Raw genomic sequence first — 18,876 nt, 5'->3', positions numbered from 1 at the left:
AATGTGACTGACTCACACACTCTCTGAGCATGTCAGAGGGGTACACACTCCAAACAAACACACACCTAACACTGACTAATGCATGTAATACCCTACCAGTCTAGACTTCTTATCTCTCTATTGTAATCAGACGGGGCTTTTTAGAAAAGGCAGACCAGGTGTGCATTATAAATAAGCGTGTGAGTAAATAAAGTCACTCTGAGCGTCACTTTGTCATTGTAAATCCACGGTGATAAACAGCGTGTCCATAAAGCAGTGTGGTGCAGGAAGCAGGGGAAGAAAGTGGATCAGACGCAGTGTGTAATTACCAGCACGCTACTCTTTCCATAAGACAGACAGGGCCGAGGCAGACTGCAGGGTGAGTGATGTAACAACACAGAGGTAATAATCTACATTTAAATCAACTGCATCTGTTTTACCAGCTGATATACTGCCAGCTAACGATGAGGTTTATGACGACATTTTGAATAAAATGAATCAGATACACCGTCCCAGGAATAAAACCCTCCAGGCTACAGGAAGAGAGCTTTTAATTTCCAGAGATTTGTTTGGAATAAACAGAGGAAGCAGTGCCAGAGTTCAGATAGCAGCATTTACAGAACGCTGAAGGAAGGGCAGAGGATGGTATCTGAGTGAGATCTGACTTGTGAGGAGCTGAGTTGTTATGGCTTGAGAAAACAGTGAGGGTGGGCTGGGTGATTGTGGTCGAGTGAACGGATCATTACAACACACGGAAAAAGTGACCATGGAGGAAATGAGAGGGAAGTTGAGCAGTCGCTGTTTCTAAGAAGTTCCTCATTTTCTTAGAGCCTCTGCTCAGCTGCAGAGTAATACACAACACACAATACATACTTACACTATTATCTAATTATGGAATCATTATCTTGTTTTACTTATACAACAGAATACTTTTGCTACTGCTACTACTAATGTTTTCTCACACTACGCTAATCTCTTTTAATACAAGTGTGTACTCATGATTTAGGCGTTTATTGCAGCTGAAAATGACAAGATAAAATTATATGTTTGATCACCTGTCCTCTGCAACATTAGCTTTTTTTTGTGAGCTAAGAAAATGAGCCGTTTTCAGCTTTGTAACAATGTGTTTTACAGATAATCCAGTTGGGTTTTAAATGTTTAATTTAGCTCAACAAATTAAAGAATTCTCTCAACCCAAATGGATAAACTTCTTCTTTTAGTTTATCTGAAAAATTCAAAATAACCAAATCTATCTAATCTTTTTTGGACAGTGAGGACGGGATACAAACTGTTATGAATGCAAAGGTTGGAGCCACAGATGCTAATCAGTTTATGATTAATCATGTAATTATCAGTCCTCCAGAATGTACATGCCTTTTTTATTTGTTGCAGCCTACATGTCTGTTATCATATCATTTAACAGATGCAACAGATGTGGATGCAACAGTCAGTGGCGCTCCCAAGGAGAGGCCATGGCCCCCTTCATACAAGTGCTGCCCCTTCTTGCAGAAATAATTAAAGGCTGATATTACTGTCCTCAAGAGGCTGTGGTATGCTCATTCATAAGCTAGCATGAGGGTATCTTGTGAGGCTAGACGGCCTAAAGCATCCATTGGTACCAATCGGCATATTTTGTTGGGAAGGGGGTCAAATAAAACTCCAAATTTCTGCTAAATTTTCAGGAGGAAACAACCGGCACAGTCATTTTCAAATCAGCCATGCCTCAAGAGATCTGAATGAAAATAGGTTCTGTGGGTGCCCACGAGTCATGGGTACGTTTGTTAACAGTAAACATTTTGTTCCTCAGGCCCCGTGTCCACCAAAGTGTTTTTCTCCAGCTGAAAATGTCAAGTCCTCAGGAAATGTCCCCAGCTGAGAGTGTGTGAGAGCACTTTGGAGGCGTGGCGTTTTTTCAGCTGAGACGCTTTGGTTGAATCCACTGCTCTGAAACGGAATATCCGCTAAAGGAAACATGTCAGCACAAGGTAGAGTTCTTGCTGTGGATGAGGGGAAGGATGAAGGATTTATGGGGAGTGGACGGACCTGCTGGTCTGTGTGGGTTCATGAGAGGAAACATAATATATACAGTGTGGTGACAGATTTTTTCTCTATTGTTGTTATTCAGCACTTGTACATGTAAAGATGTGACGATATGTCTTTGTGGTATTTGTCCCTCCTCCACTGTGATTGAATGACTGAAATGACAGTGACGAGTGTGGAGTTTTACCCAAAGTTGAAGTCCTGAAATTCAGTTTTGTTTTTTGGTTTTGATGTGCCACCCCAAGATGTTCAGTGGCCCCATCTGACCAACCCTCTGAAACATTTCTCTGGGCGCCACTGGCAACCGCCCGTTTGGTGATTTGTCTTGTCGTTGTCAACACGCTTCAGCCATTCTGTGGGTGTGTTTGCAGTAGAAAAGTGTTTGACAGTTGATCACTTTTGTTTGTGTTTCACTACAACGTTGCACCCCGTGCCCCTGCTTTGGTGCAGAACACCAGGGAACTGTTTTGCCAGACTTAAGCCTTATCTTTTGTTGGTAAATGTGAGACGTTAGCATCGCGTGTGTGTCTGCATCTTCACAACCAGAAACAAGGAAGTGAGTTCAGTGACCTGCGGGACACTACGATGATCACTCAAATTTGTGGAGAAGTTGTGGCAAACTGCAAGGTCGTGCAGGATTCACGGGGAGTGAGGGCAACAATGCAACATCCTGAAGGGGCTGAATAATCAGGCAACAGTTCAGAATATGGTGAAATCAACAGAGCAATGTTAACATGATTTATTAAAATCTTTGTACATTACTTTTACATTCTTTCCATACAGAGTGATAACAATGTACAATTAAATAAGATTAAAAAGATTAAATTGTATATGATTTGATATGCTGCTACGCACACTTTTAATGCCTACACACCCAAATATGAAGATTCAACTGCAAACATATGATGAAGGTGAAATGTCTACAGAGAAACTCGTCCAGTTTTTCCTATGAAGTCACTTTGACGCCTTCGTACGGATCAGTGGAGCGAGAGAAAGAGCAGCAGAAAGGGTCAGAGGAGACGGAAGTGGGTTAAACAGGGACATCCCTCCATCAGAGAGGGATCAATGGAGACTGACAGTCAGCCAGCCTGTTCTATTGATCCTATCGGGCCACCATAGCGAGGCATGAACATCATGTATCACAACCAGGGGCAGAACTGATACAGTATCAGATGCACGTGGCTGCAAGTTGGCACAGATAAGGAGAATGACTCTGACTGCACAGCATGATGTCACAGAGCAGAGCGGTGAAAACAATGTACACACACAGGACGGTGTGCAGTTAATCTGTTAATACACACAACTATACACACACTGACAGAATTTTCCTCGCAGTGGCGAAGGTGTTTGTGTAGAGAAAGAGGAGTGGGAGGTCCTGCGATGAAAGGCGATCTCAGATTCCTTGCAGGACTGAGACGAGAGCGGGGCGTCGCAAGGTCCAGCAGCCAGGAAGGAAAGGGCCTGAGCGTGTTGACATAGATGCTGTAGGAGAGCACACACACACACACACACACACACACACACACACACACACACACACACACACGACAGGGGGTTGTGCAACAGCGGCCGCCTTTAAAGAGCGTGTGCAGTCAGGTGGGAAATTCCCTAGTCACAGTCCCCACATTCCAAAGGAGCCGAGTTAATGCCGCTCGTCACATCCAAGTGTCGGTCGGGTGGCGCGTCAGTGTCGCCCTCCCTGCGTGTGTCTGTGCCTTTTTCTGTGTGACAGACGATAAATGAGGAGGAAGTCCAAATGAGCGAGGCTGCTTGGAGTTCATGACCCCTCCCTTCTCAGTATTCACGACCCAAAACAGGACGAAGACGTGTGCGTGCGTCAGTCGGCCAAAAACACAAAAACAACAGGTTGAGCCATGCGTTTGATCCCCACATGGGGTCTGAGACAGGCTCCAGGCATTCATAATACCACTGTAGTTACCAATACAGTCGAGTCATACACAAGATCACAGGCGCATTGTACAGTTCCTATTCCCCGAGGGACACTACAGAGCAGCTAGGTATTATTTCACTGTGTCACACTAACACACTGCTGTTAGATTGTGCTGAAAGGCTTCTGTTAAATAATAAACATAACGGTCTCCTCCCTTCAGGGCGAGTCTTCAGATCTGATACAGCTCGGATAAAGTTAATCTGATACAGAAAGTGGGCTCAGGTCACAACTTGATAACCTTAAACCCAAAGTCTGACAAGTTAAACAGCTTGCAGAACAAATTTTGAGGTTTTAAATGAGATAAGAAGTGAGCGTGTGTTTGTTCGTGTCAGTCTTAGGCACTGGACAGCATCGTAGACGTGAAGATCTGCTGCAGTATTTGCGGGATCTGCTTGGTGTCCATGGCAACGAAGGATCTTCCTGCTGGAAGCGTCTTCTGGAGCCTGAATCAAAGAAAAAAAAGAGTTTGGGGTTAAAAAGAACTTCAGCAACAGAATCGTTTCCCAAAATAAAAAGACAGACGAGTGCTTGTTTGCTGTGTGAATCAGCACCAGACAGAGGACAGTGTGTGTGAATCAAAGGGCTGCCTGTCACTCACATGGAGGAGCTTTCCAACAAGACAACACGGCCACTTCCACTGCGACTCAGTCCTTTGAATGAACCCACTACATCTGATGGGACTCTTTCTATTCATTCTTGCACATTCATCTCCTTCAATGAGCAGTTTGTCCTCCACATGAGGACACACCAGGACAGTCATAGGGACATAAACAGTCTCTCCAAAACATGAAATTATGTAACTATAGGGCTTTTCCCAGAGTTCCTATGCTTGCACGATGAATATATCATTCCTTGATCTCCACATTCTGACTTGAACCCAGACACTGTACATAGTTAAAACCAGCCTTCAAGAGTTAATTTCCACCCAACTGTGGCTTCTGGAGTTTAAGGGATAATTCAGTTTTTTTGAAGTGGGGTTGTATGGGGTACTTATCCATAGACAGTATATTACATACAGTAGATGTCAGTCAGCACACCCCCAGTTTGGAGAAGCAGGCTGGAGTCTGACATGGAAGCTAAGAAATGTACTGCTGTGGAGGGGTCAGCAACAAAACGTATTTTAGCCACCTAAAATATCATTATCAGTTTAAGTGTGCGCACGTATTTTTACTCATTCATTTCTGTAACCGCTCATCCTGTTAGGGGTCACAGGGGGGTGGAGCCTATCCCAGCTGACACTGGGTGAGAGGCAGGGTTCACCCTGGACAGGTCACCAGACTATCACAGGGCTGACACATAGAGACAGACAACCATTCACACTCACATTCACACCTACGGACAATTTAGAGTCCGCAATTAACCTGCATGTCTTTGGACTGTGGGAGGAAGCTGGAGCACCTGGAGGAAACCCACGCTGACACGGGGAGAACATGCAGACTCCGCACAGAAGGACTCCCCCACCAGGAACCCTATTGCTGTGAGGTGTCGCTGCTAACCACTTTCACAAGTCTTAAACATGCTACAACATAGGATTGTATGCCTCTTTTTTCTGACATTCCACTGTAAATTTTTAAAATGATAGGTAATATCTTTTTTTTAAAATTAATTTCCATCTTCTTAAACTTGTCATTATGGGAATCGAGGCAGTGGAAAACCACATGAAGTGTGAGAAATGCAAAATGCCAAGAAAAAAGGCCAACAAATGCCACGTATCAGTTTTGTTGGTGAACTAAATATATACTTGGATGATGATATGTTTTAATTGCTTGTTCTGCTCCAAAAGTGTTTTTTTTATGTTTGAAGTAGATAAACTAACTTTTTCAGTGGACCCTAAACGTCATGTTTCTGTTATAATATGGAGCCTAGTGGCTATGCCGAAAGCATAGATGGGGAACCAATCAGAACAGGCTATCTGACGGAAAGATAAAGTGGTGAAAATACTCTTAATACAGCGTACACTTGAACTGATGGTGATTTTCTTGGATGGAGCTTTCTTTTAGGTGGCTAAAATACATTTTGTTGCTGACCCCTTCACAGAAGTACACTGCTTAGCATACCATATCAGACTCCAGCCTGCTTCTCCAAACTGGGGGCGTGCTGACTCACATCTACTGTATAATAAACTGACATATATGAGTACTCCATACGGCCCCACTCAATAAAACCCAGTCTACCCCTTTAAAGAGTGATTCCTCCTGTAGCAGGATCAGAGGCTTCTTTCTTTGTGTCCTCTCCCTCCTCTTCACGGAGTCATGAGCGGGGTGCAAAACAGGTCATTGTCATTCTGAAGGTCCCTCAGCTCGTGACTGCGTCCTATCCATGAAGCCAGCGGCCCCTCAAAGCAGACAGAAGAGTGCATTTACCGCTCTTTTGTCCTGCCTGCAAAGCTCAGGACGTAATCTGGGATGTGACACAACAAAGGTCAGCAGGACCAGCAGCAAACGGGAACATGAGTAGACCTCAGAGAGACATTGTTCCACTTCACTTTGAAGTCAAGTTGCTCTTTATGGGTTTTGGATGGCCGGCCACAGTCTATATTAACTCTGAGCGGAGTATCTTATGAAGGATCCTTAATATGAACTAGAGGGCTGTTATTGTTTCATGGTTTTTTGATGTTCAAATGACGGCCATTTTGAGTTTTTTTTATGCCGGGGTACAGAGAATAAAAGGGTAAATTGCTGCACCCACGTCTTACATTGGTTGGGAAAACCGTGCTGTTTACTCTGGCATCATGTTAGTAACAGTCTTAGGTAAACAAACATGTAAAACACAGCTGGCAATATAAAGGTCAGCAAAATGATGAAGGTCAAGTCCACATATCATACGATACATCAATAGGGTAATTATTGTGACAGGCCTACCTCCGCCCATTTCCTCCTCTCTCTGGCATCTTTTCTTCCCCTCATCTTTTATTTTTGCTTACTTCCTTTCATCTTTCCGTTTCTTTGGCTACTGCTCTTTTTTCACCCTCTCATTTAACCCTCCCATTTCCTCCTTCGCTTCCTTTAATGGCTCCCTCTACTTGAAGCACCTACAAGGAACTTTAATTTTGTGTTGATTTAGGTGCCCCCTGTGGACAAAACCAAAATCAAGACTGCCTTTCCCATGAGCACCGCTGTCTCATGTCGCAAAGATCTTGGTCTGGCTAGCTCGTGAATTTGATTCGGAAGTGAGTGAAAGAAAGACGCGTTAGCTAGCTTTGTTTTAGCCACCAACATAAATTGATTTAATGCTACCTGTCGATGAGGCAGAGTCAATCCAGAATATGAAACCTTTCGAATTCTGAAATTCCCCCCATTTGTTAACTGACTGTCCAAGGTTGACGTGTAGTTTCGCCCGTGCTCTACCACTACCCCTTTAGCAAATGTGCGTTTCCTACGATAGCAAAGGCATGGCCTGCCCAACTCTCCCTCTGATTAGGTGTTACTTGTTGCCTTTGTTGCCTAGGTTAGTTGGGTTTAGGCAAGATGATAGGGACTGGTTAGGGTAAGAATGTCAGGGTAAGCCAATCAGAGGCAGAGGAAAGCAGAGTAGGGTGGGTCATGACTTTTCCTATCCTAGGAAACACAAGTTTGTGTCCCTTTTTGTTCTAGGAGCAATTCTTTCTCTCTCTCTTGCTGATCCTGCCCTTGTATCAGCCATAACCACAAAATATAACAACAAGAATAAAATTCTCTAAAGAAAAATCTCCTCCTGCCTCCTTTTAGCTGGCTAACATACAACTCTTTGCCTGGAAAATGTAAACGTAGGTTCGTTGCGTGCCATAAATCCTTTCGCCTCGTTAGGTGGGTGAGTCAGACCAGGGGAAAAGCTTTCAGAATAACTACACAGAAATAGCCAGACCTCTTGCTGATGGTCTCGTTTAATCATACACTTATATTGAGACTGTTTCATGATGAGTTATAAACTCCATGTAGCTGCTTTAACTCCACAGAGAGGCCCCCACCTCCGCCCCAGTCTCCACCTCCTCACCTTGCAGCCTGATCACCGAGGGATCCAATGAAGATGGCGAAGGCATTGACTTGCGGGTCAGAGGTCAGGACCCGGGCGAAGCGCTCGGGCCGGATGCCATATCGCTCCAGGTTGGCGTCGCTGAGCACCACCACAAAGTGCTCGTCGGCCTCTTCTCGTGCCAGCTCCTTGATGCTGGTTTCTGTGCCCTCCAGAGTGTAGTCGCCGCTCATGCAGAACTGAGCGTGGGCATGCATCGTCTACAGGATGAGGGGGAAGGAGAGAGGAGGAGGAGGAAAGAGGCCAGAGAGAGAAGGTTTTACAAGACGTCCAGGCGTCCCTGACCTCAGGCTTATTATATATTATCCAGTGTATCGCTCAGGTGGAGGAGCTGTTTGCAGTGGCAGCGTATGCGAACAACTCTGAGGTCTGAACTCATGGGCTAATTTGCAGTCGTATATCTAAGGGTCAGTCACCCACACTGAAAATATAAAACTGAAGGCCTAGAAACCACCAGAGGAAAAACAACAACAAAAAATTTATGCAACAATTTTCCTGTTAATGAGAAAAAAGATACAACAACACAAACCATTGTTTTCAGTGTAAATAAATGAACATGTCTGGAAATAATCGCTGTACAAATGGACTGATCCTGAATCTGTACCTTGAGGACTTTGAGTCTCTGCTTGTCATTCTTGGGGACTTTATCCACTCTGACTAGCTCGATGTCGTAGCCATCGCCTGAGTGGCCAACAATGTCGTACTGTGTAGAGAAAACAGTTTCAGTAAAAGAACAACTGACACATGTATTGCACCACATAAACAACAGCAACAATGACAGCATTTCAAACTAGCGTAAACCCTGTTGTTTCACTCTCACACAGAACTTTGATTTGTATGTGTAATAAAGTGTAAATAAAGACGCAGGTGTGATGGTGCAGAGACGTCAGGTCGTAACTTATACGAGTTTATCCTCGCTCCGAGCTGCTCCCACTACAGTATGTTAAACCTGTCAAAAGTGTCCATGCCTCCCATAGACCATCTGTCACAGCTGGCTTACATAAGGCCGGCTCAGCCTGGCACTGTTGGCTCCACTCTGCTATTTCAGGACTCAGGTATTATGTATAAGGGCTATTTCTAATAAGGGCAGTTATGACTGTGGTGGTCGAAGGTATGCGACTGTGTGTCTCATCTGTTCATAACACTGTTGCTGGGTAAGAGGCCAGTGTTTTCAAAATGTTTGGTCCAGTTCAGAATCTTTTTTAGACTAAGTACTCTTCAGTTAGGTATTTACACTCCCCAAGGACCAAAAATGTAAATACAAAATATGATTAAAATCACTTATACTAATGTTCAGAAGTTGTTTTTGTCCACGCCTCTGCTTTGTACATTTCATGCACTCTTCCACAGTTATTTGAGGACGGTGTGTTTCTGTTGAACAATAAGCTAGTAAAGCAATTTTACCAGAGGGGGACAGGAAATTTGTGGAAGTATTTACAGCTTTACAAGAAGTTGTGTTATATCGAAGTCTTATAATGTAGCTGACAACACAATCTTTAACTATGTGATAGCACCACCGGAAAAGTCTCACAACTTTATAAAACAACTAACTCCTTCTTGAGTAATGACCTTGTAATACCCTTTTTTTGTTTACTTTTATTTCACAAATAAGAAAGAATAAATTGTGAAGGCAATACTGTCCCCACAAAAAAGCATTTTAAGTCTTGTGTGTGATTTATCCTGGCTTCATATGAGCAGAGGAAGAAAGGAGGCTTGTGCTAATAACGTTAGCATGTTGTATTTATTTGGAAAACATGTTTTAGTATAAGTTTTGTCAGTGAATCTTGTGAGTTGTAATGGAGCCGGATTTTGTAACGTTCCCTTTGTTAAATGTTGCTGTTGTCCCTGGTTTTATATGCTTAGAGGAATAGTCTGCTAGCTGCTAGGCTAATTTATACAATGTAAAATGCCATAGGCTTGTGCTAATAATGTTAGCATGTTGTATTTGTGGGGAAAATGTGTCCATGAATGTGTCTGTGTGTCTGTGAATGCTGCGAGTTATAGTGAAGCTGATTTGTGTACTTGTGTTTGAGATTGTCTCTATTAAGCCATGTTTAAAGTGTGTTTAATGTGTGTTTAAAGTGTGTTTTGAATCAACTAAACTTTACAGCACTTCACAGAAACTCCACCACCGACTAGTGTTTTGGAGGTTTAACTGCAGAGTGACACAGACACACCACCACACAAGTATACGGCGCCTTAAGACTGCATGTAGCACAGAGTCACACAAGTGAAGTGTGTGTCTTATGAGTTATCAGATGCACTTTTATGTACAGTAACTGGTGTTACCCAAAGAAAGCAGTCACACTGACATGTGACAAGCAACACTGTGTGTGTGTGTGTGTGTGTGTGTGTGTGTGTGTGTGTGTGTGTGTGTGTGTGAGACACTGATATGTGATGAGTATTAGGTTGGGTTGAGTGTCACTTAGGGGCCAAGAAGTCTGTCTCCCTTCAACTTTTTTACACACTCTCATATCTCTCCCTCTCCCCTCTTCTCTCTGCTCCTCTTCTGCATGATCCCCCTTTCCCGTCTACAACTGACACCTTAATTTCTGTTCATCAACGGCCCATGAAATGTTGTTTGCTCAAACTAATTGGTTCAAAGTTGAGAAAAGAGCCCCAGCGGCACATCAAATTAGGCAGTAGCAGGCAGGCGGTGAAGATCACAAGGTTATTCACCAGTGAAAATGTATGTTATTTACACTAATGACAGCCCGGTCAAAGTCAAGCACAGTGTGGCTGTCCTGTCCTTGACGATGTCAGAAGCCACAACAACGCATTCACATGGCAAACCAGCTGGATCATGGACTTGGGTGAAAAAGCAGAAGTCTTTTGCTAAGTTCTCACAATGACCTCAATAAATCTGTGACATTCATTTTACAGATGCTTTTGTCCAAACCGACTTGTGTGACGTTTGCTGTGACAATCTCACCTTGAACTTGTGCTCGTAGTTCTCCAGAGCCTCCATGACCATACACACAGCCTCCATGGAGCGCTCCAGCCTTCCATCCACACCGTTGAAGCGGTACATGCTGCCCGACACGTCGGCTAACACCCGCAAACGCTTGGGCTTCTGCTGCGGAGTGCCCGGCTGTAAACACAAACATTTTGGAAAGAAAATCAGCAGCGACTAATGACTGAATTAAAGAAAATACCTCCTCTTGAAAGTGTTTTTTGGGATTTAGTGTAGCTCATTTTCAAATAACATTCAACTCGAGGCCAAGATTTCAAAACTGGCTGCAATTATTTCAATGTAGACCTTCAGGCCAGACCAAAAGTATGCAACGCTTGGAGCTAAATAAGGTGGAAAAACATGGCATGCATATTATGGTTAGTGTGTGTTTCTATGATTAGTGTGGGAACTATCTCCGTGCTGTGTGTGTTTGTACATGACAGCAGGAGAAATGACTAGAAACTGTGTGTGAGCTCGAGCAGAAACACGAGGTTTCATAATAATCTCACACACACCACTGGAATGTATCGTCTCACAGATAGAGGTCAAAATTATGTCTGTGAGGCTGGGTGTGTGTGTGTGTGTTTGGAGGTGTGGCTAGGTGGAGTCTGGAGTGTGGTTTAAATAGTGTAGCAACACACACACACCTCTGGGTCCAGCTCTCCCCTGCGTTTATATATAGCCTTCTCTCCAGTCAGTCCATCAATGATTTTAGCATCGTCCAGTTCTCCCAGAGCCTGGTTCTTCAGCCACTGACGCTCCTTCCCTTTAGCCTGAAACACACACACACACACACACACACACACACACAAAGTTTGAGCACCAGTCAACCAGATGAACAAACATGTTTCAAAATCTATCTGGGGAAAATGATTTCATGTTGGTGCGGCTCTCTGAGGCAACAGATGAGGCAAATAGAAATCCAGACATTTGTAATCCAGGCTGACACATTACAAACAAGAGAGATTTACAGTACGTACAGTATGAGTATACGACAAGGAGCTCAAGACCAGCTACACGTACACACATATGTCACCACCACAGAGGCTTAATACAAAATGCCCGGACTTGCAGACTGTGCCGGCGAGTTCCTGGGAAGTCTGTGAGTGGTGATGACTCTCTAAATCCCCAATTCATCCTGTCCATGAGGGCCTCAAGCAGACTTTCTGCAGACTTAAACAGAGTCCGCTCATGGGTGCAGACTTTTTTACTGTCTTAATTACCCACAATTCATTACAGCATGAATGTGACGCTGTGAACTCTAAATTCTATATATTGTGTTTTTAAATTCAATTCTCAATGTACGTCTGATAATAGCATATGAGTCGAGCCCCTGCCCTTCTCTCTACAACTTCCCTTCTGACAGCTGTTAGCAAATCGAGCACCCTGCAGAGCAGCATCACGTCTCCCTGACCTGCCGTCATGGACAGACAGGTAACGATAGTGTTTGCCCTCAGCCACTGTTGTGAAATTAAACCAGTTTTAAAACCAGAGTGTGGACATTTGGTTTCAGCCCAACAAGAACCTTTCCTCTCCCGCTGTGCCCACAGAACAAAAGAGGCAGGAGGCTGGGGTCTCTTATAAGTCCTGATGTCATGCTGCTTTTTTATTGTGATCACTTGAAAGGAGGGAGGAAAAGCAACATCACTTTCTCCTGTCGTCAGTTTGCTCCCTGAGGAAGTAGAGCCTCTTTACAGAGGAGGAGGATAACAAAAGCAGGAACACAATGCGCTCCTCCACACCCACTCTGGGTCACAGTGATCATGGCATTGATAATATGAACGAAGATGTTCTTTCACAGAACACGTGATGTGTGTACAAAGGAACACAGATCAGCCCTCATGTCACACACAGCACACGTCTCATGACTGAACGTGACTGATAAGAATCCACTGATGAAACAATAGCTGTCACTTGTTTGTAGACAGATAGCTGCTGAACGCAAAGTACAAATAACTTCAGATTTACAGTGCAAGTTGTGCAAATGGACGTGCATTCAGATATGTTTTTGAAAAGAAAAATACACCATCCTAATTTCTACTCTGTGGCTGAGAACAACATCACACTCTCTGCATAACACACAATAGAAGCTACACTGAATGAGCACCACTCCTTGACGGTGAAGACTGAATTAAGGTTGAATAAATAGATATAGCGTGTTGTGTGCTGAGGTTGCAAGCCACAGGTTGCTGACAGCGTCAGGCCCAGGAAGTATACAGTGCTGAATATAGAGAGTGCAGTTTCAGGTTGTAAACTGAACCTGGAGGTTTCTTCCACCCTCGACCATAAACCCTATTATAGCAGATACTACTGCAAGTTTCACAACCATTAACGCTGTGTCAGCCACTGCCAGTCAGCCAACAAACAAACAATATAATCAAATAAAAGATGCTAATTACACTTAACATTCTGATACGCCTGCAAGTCCCCAGTTTTGTTGCCCAACAGACTCTTCATCTGAGTCTGACTGAGGCTGATGGTTCCTTTAATGCTACTGTTAGCCATCTTGCGGCACACTGCTCTTCCAGGGGTCAACCTAACATGAGCAGCGCTGCAGCAGAAAGTGAAAACAAAACTCAGAGTGAATAGCGGTGGTGGGTGGGGCGCAGACCAGATCTAAAATTTCTCAATGAGGGTGACAGCGTAGGCTTACAGACTTTATTCAAACCCTGTCAATACATGTGAGACTCATCTGTTGGCAGCCACTAGATGTGGAAACTTCACTGAATAATCTTTGCAACACTGGATCTTGAAAGATTTCTTTGTGATGAATGACAATAGAGATAATGATTTTGTTTTGTTTTTCTTCAACTCATGTTTTTATTATCCTGCTTTTACTCTTTCAATGACGAAAGGTTGATATTAGTGGTATTTAATTATGATTAAGATCACCCTATTATTCCACTTCTAATAGGTGAATGCATGCAGTTGCGTGATCACCCTGGTGAACCCCCACTGGTGAGTATAACGCTGTTTACTATGCTGATAAATAGGCTAACTAGGTGGCTAGCTGTTGGACTGTAAGGCGCTTTACACCACATTTTTTGCACCCTAAAATTCATTGTTTTCAATGTAGACGTGCGACAGGTGTGCTCCAAAGACAGAGTGTTGCCGCAGCAGTTCACTCGCTTTCCCAAGCACCTGTTTTTAGGGCGCAACGGCTGCACCCTGAAATAAACTGACTTCAACTTTTGAAACACAGCAGCGTGAATCAAATGGCATATGACAAGAACAACCAATCACAGCTGACACATATCTTTCCCTTCGTCCAGAAATATCAGTCTGTGATAAGTTAAACATGTTAGTGCAGGGCTGCCAGAGCTTTACATCTGTCCCACAGACGATAGGCCTACACACTTATAGACAGCTCCTGGAAGAAGATCAGCTCTGCAATCAGGATTTCAGGTAAATAGGCTATGATACGATGCTTGTTAAGGCTGTTTAGTGACCTCAGATGCAATCTGCTGCCACGCTCTTAAAAGCTGGCACAAAAAAGGCACTGGCGTAGCTCCCAGCGCCCAACCCAGTGTTTTCCAGGAGGTCAAAGATGCAGCATGTGTACATCCACTAAAAGAACAAAGGAGCAGGCCAATGTGAGAGGCAAAGGGGAAAGGTAGTGGGCTTTTTCTAATAAAATGGCACTAGTAAAAAAAAACACTTGCTGTGCCTTTTTATTGTTGCCAGGTAACCACGCCATCTTGTCCTCACCCTTAACTTCCTGTGTAATCAATCTACTGTTTTTTGTATTCCTCACAGTAATCAGTGTGTAGTTGCTGACATGTCGGTCCAGGAGCTTCTCCTCCATCATGGACGTTTACAGGCATATTTTAGGATGACTCAGGGACAGTTTGACAACCTGCTGTCTATCATCAGGTCATATAGCTCTGGGTATCCAGCAACTGCTACCACCAGTTTCTCCTCCATTATTTACCAACTCCAGCAAAAACGGCAGGTGCCTAGAGCGCAGAAACGTGAGGTGCCTTGTTGTTAAACAGGTTACATATGAAAATAAGATAATAAGATTGATAACTACTGTAAATCTTATCATATTAACCTAATGCCATATATATATATATATTGTAGAGCTTTAAAAAATAAATGTATACACAATGTTTTACTGATTTATGAGGCCGAAGCTGTTCAGCAATGATTTTACATCACTGAGCGGTGGGGCACGAAACAGTGCATTTATCCCGGGCATGTAAGAGCGATCAGAGTTGATCTGTTGAGCAGCTGCATCATGCACAAGTTGAGTTAGAACATACCCAGTGTTCAGTATCTTTTAATAAGCTAACTGTCATTAAACGTTTCCAAAATATCTCCTGAGAACTCCTCACAGGTTGGGACACCTCTGGAGCTCTCCTGAACTCTGCCAAATATATGAGTCATTTCTCTGCTTAATAAAGTAACAAAATAAAAGGGTCTAAAAGTAAAAGAGAAACTGCATCGCTGTGTGATTTTTTTTGGCTGATTTCCTCCTCTGAGATGCTTCATAAATACATGCCCAGGTGTTTACGCTTGGCAAGCCAGGTCTTTGTTGAGAGATAAATAGAGAGGGGTTTTCCTCAGGGAGACTGACGAGGGTGGAAACAATACACTATAGTTTATTGAAAGCTTGCCAGCTATAGTTAGGTGTGTATGTGTGTGTGTGTGTGTGACTCTTTAAATCACTCCTCAGGTATGATAAAAATAACATGACTTCACAGCGTCACGCCTGCGGGCTGATTAGTATAATCTCCAACGTCTTTACAGTGGAAAATGAGGCCCGCGGCTACGAGGACAAAAACAAACAATAACCAGCGTTCATGTTCAGAGGCGGCGCTGGCACGGCTGCAAACACCTGGATGGAAAACACAAACACACACACACACTCACACACACAAACACTCTCCTACCACAACACATACAAACAGAGCTTCACACCTGGACAGCAGAATAATAAAGCGAGGCTCAGTGTCGCTGCTCTGTAATCATTCTCACGTGCTGCACGATTTTCCTCTCATCACACACGCACACACACACACACACACACACACCAAACCCCGCTTGAATGCGCACATTTCCCCTAAGACGCTTGAACAAAGGGAGGAAAATCTGAACCAAAATAATGAAATGGAGACAATATCACATCCTGGATTTTTAACCACCACTCCCTACGTTCTTGCTTTTCATTTACTCGGCCAATCAAGACGCTCCTGTGGGACAGCGCCCCCCTCCTTCCTGCACCGGGGGTTGTATGAGGTCAGCCAATGGTCATGTACCAACTTCATGACCCCTCAACTTTTGTTTTCTGACTGACCAGGGTCAGCTGGACTGCAGTCCGCACAGTCTGACTGTACAGTAAGATCTCTTTAAGCAAATTACCGTTTTGATTAACCAGATCTAAAACTGACCTGAACAGACAGGCCTGTTTTTGAAAACAACAGTTTTTACCACAGAACCTATAGTGACATTCAAATCTAGATATCATGCTTCAGAAAAGTAATAAACATCAGGCTGGATTTAAAAAAGCTACATACAAAACATGCAGATTTTGCAATTAATGAAAGTTTGGATATTTCTCTTAGCTTTTCTTTACACCTTGGAATAAAATGTGTCTCATATCCAGATATTATTTAATCTGATTACATTTACACCTGCTGTTAATATGTGTCTCCAGTGTCCACACTGTGATCCGATCACTCTGTCTAGCTCAAACAACCAAAGCCATTTCAAACAGGCCCCGCCCCCACCTTTTAAAAAACTATAGTGATAAGAATAAAACAATATTTTTTACACTGGGTGCACATCATGATTGTCTGATGTTTCAGAGCCTACACTGGTGTAAATATAAAACATATTTAAAAACTAGAAATACCGCCTCGCAGTTGTATGCCCTCATGAACTCGTCAAGCTGTAGTTACACTTTACATCCATGTCTGTAAAAACATGAACGCCTCACAAACATCTTCCCCCGGCGGCACAGTAGATCTATACAATCAGCACAGTTTCAAGATTCGTGTCACCAATTCAGTATCTGACCAAATGTCTCCCCTTCTGTTCCTGAGATATGACGCTGAGTAATGGCCAGAAACGTGTTTTATGCAGAACATTATGATGTCACAGTGAAGTTGACCTTTGACCTTTTGGATATAAGATGTCATCACTTCATCATTTTATCCCATTAGACATTAGTGTGACATTTTTTTCATAATTAGCATATGAATTCTTGAGGTACTGACTTTGACTTCTGGCCTTCGACCACTTAATTCCAATCAGTTTATTCTTGAGTCCAGGTGGACGTTTGTGCCAAATTTGAGTGAACTCCCTCACTGATATTTTTGGGATATCCCGTTAACAAGATGGATGCAAGGTCACAACGACCGCTTTGACCACCACAATCTAAGCACTTCATCCTTGAGTCCAACTGGACGTTTGTGCCAAATTTGAGTGAACTCCCTCACTGTATTTTTGAGATATCGTATTCACAAGAATAAGATGGATGCAAGCTCACAATGACCACAATCTAATCACTTCAACCTTGAGTCCAACTGGATGTTTGTGCCAAATGTGAAGAAATTCCCATGTGGCAATATCTTGAGATATTGCGTTCACGAGAATGGGATAAATGAATGGACGTATGGACAGACAACTGGAAAACATAATGCCTACAGTGCCTATGCCTGGGGTGTCGATCACAAGTGTCTGCATTTTCAGAACTAATGTTGACATAAAAATGAAACAAATATTAAAAACAAAATTTTTGCTGATCTGTAGCTGTCTGACATATACATCAGAGCCAGTCAGGAACATTTAGATATTTCCGCCCACGTAGGTATGTGGATTGAAAACCACTTACGCTTGTGTTCAGTGTGGTCACAGTGCATCCCCAACCACCTGTGGAGGTGCTCTGGCTGATCACATCACAGTGTCTTCAATGCGTTTTGGGTGCATTCATACCTAAACTTTCATGTGGTCAAGCATGATCCTATTGCACTCCCATCACCCAAAACGCATTGCTTTTGACATTTAAGAGACTAACCTGTAAACTGTCCAGGATGATGCGTAGAGACTGAACTTGTCTCCTGACGGCGTTGGAGAAGCGCTCATATGTAGCAGCATCGTACTCGCTCATATCAATCTCCTTCAGCCTGAGATGGAAGGACAGAGACACACAGAGGGAGAGAGGACACAGATGACTTGATATGATATGATTTAGGCAAATAAAGTATTGTATCAAAGCAGTTAGTATGTAGGATTTGATCTGCTCATCTGCTCAGGATGTCCCATTCTAAACACGTCACTTCATACAGTCATTGCAAGCTGAAGGTGCTGCTACAAGCATCATCCTTATTCTTTTGTCCATGATTTTTCCAAAATAAAATGAATTCTAAATTTCCAAAACAGGTAGTCTATCGGTATAACCACGAACCTGACGCAGCAGAGCAGAAAAACAACTGCATTTTTTTTGTAAATTTGAAGATCATGCTTCTGCTGCTGCCTCTCGATTTACCGAAACACTCAGGTAGACAGAAAAAGAAATCTTTCATGAGCTCTGGACACCTGTGGACAAGCTTACACCGGGGTCAGTGATGTTAAATATGTAGCTTATTTTCTCATGTGTGTTCTCTCTAAAACACACCTGTGGACATGACGAGACAGGTGGGCTGAGCTTATCAGTATAATCCCACTTGAAACTTTTGGTGACAACCAGACCGTGACCACCGCAGAGATACAGAGCGGTGACTTCAAAACGCAGGCAGGGATTGAAGGATGGAGGAGAGGCTCTGGCTTTATGTGTCACAGCTTGCAACAAACCTTTGAGTGTGTGTGTGTGTGTGTGTGTGACTGGTTGCATGCGAGCAGAGTCAGATGGATGCATTGTGTAGACTGCGCTGGCATCAGCCATGCAATCAGAAAGATCGCACCCAAACACACTCACTCACTCATCTACCAACACGAT

The 18,876-nt window shown here is 43.4% G+C and overlaps 1 protein-coding gene across 1 annotated transcript in view; it reads right to left on the bottom strand.

The window, feature by feature from the left end:
* Positions 1-2,743: 2,743 nt before the first annotated feature.
* The window catches only part of vwa8 (von Willebrand factor A domain containing 8), a 105,004-nt gene continuing 88,871 nt past the window's right edge, over positions 2,744-18,876 (bottom strand). Inside the window, exons 40-45 of the mRNA XM_050048688.1 lie at positions 17,956-18,064; positions 11,582-11,707; positions 10,914-11,072; positions 8,586-8,684; positions 7,943-8,181; positions 2,744-4,413 (exon numbers count right to left, since the gene is read on the bottom strand). Of these exons, the coding sequence (XP_049904645.1) occupies positions 4,305-4,413; positions 7,943-8,181; positions 8,586-8,684; positions 10,914-11,072; positions 11,582-11,707; positions 17,956-18,064 (841 nt within the window). The 3' untranslated portion in view covers positions 2,744-4,304. The remainder of the gene's footprint in view (positions 4,414-7,942; positions 8,182-8,585; positions 8,685-10,913; positions 11,073-11,581; positions 11,708-17,955; positions 18,065-18,876) is intronic.

The sequence above is a fragment of the Epinephelus moara genome, chromosome 7 (assembly GCF_006386435.1).
Source record: "Epinephelus moara isolate mb chromosome 7, YSFRI_EMoa_1.0, whole genome shotgun sequence".
Lineage (NCBI taxonomy): Eukaryota > Metazoa > Chordata > Actinopteri > Perciformes > Serranidae > Epinephelus > Epinephelus moara.
This window is presented reverse-complemented; position numbering and strand designations above follow the sequence as displayed.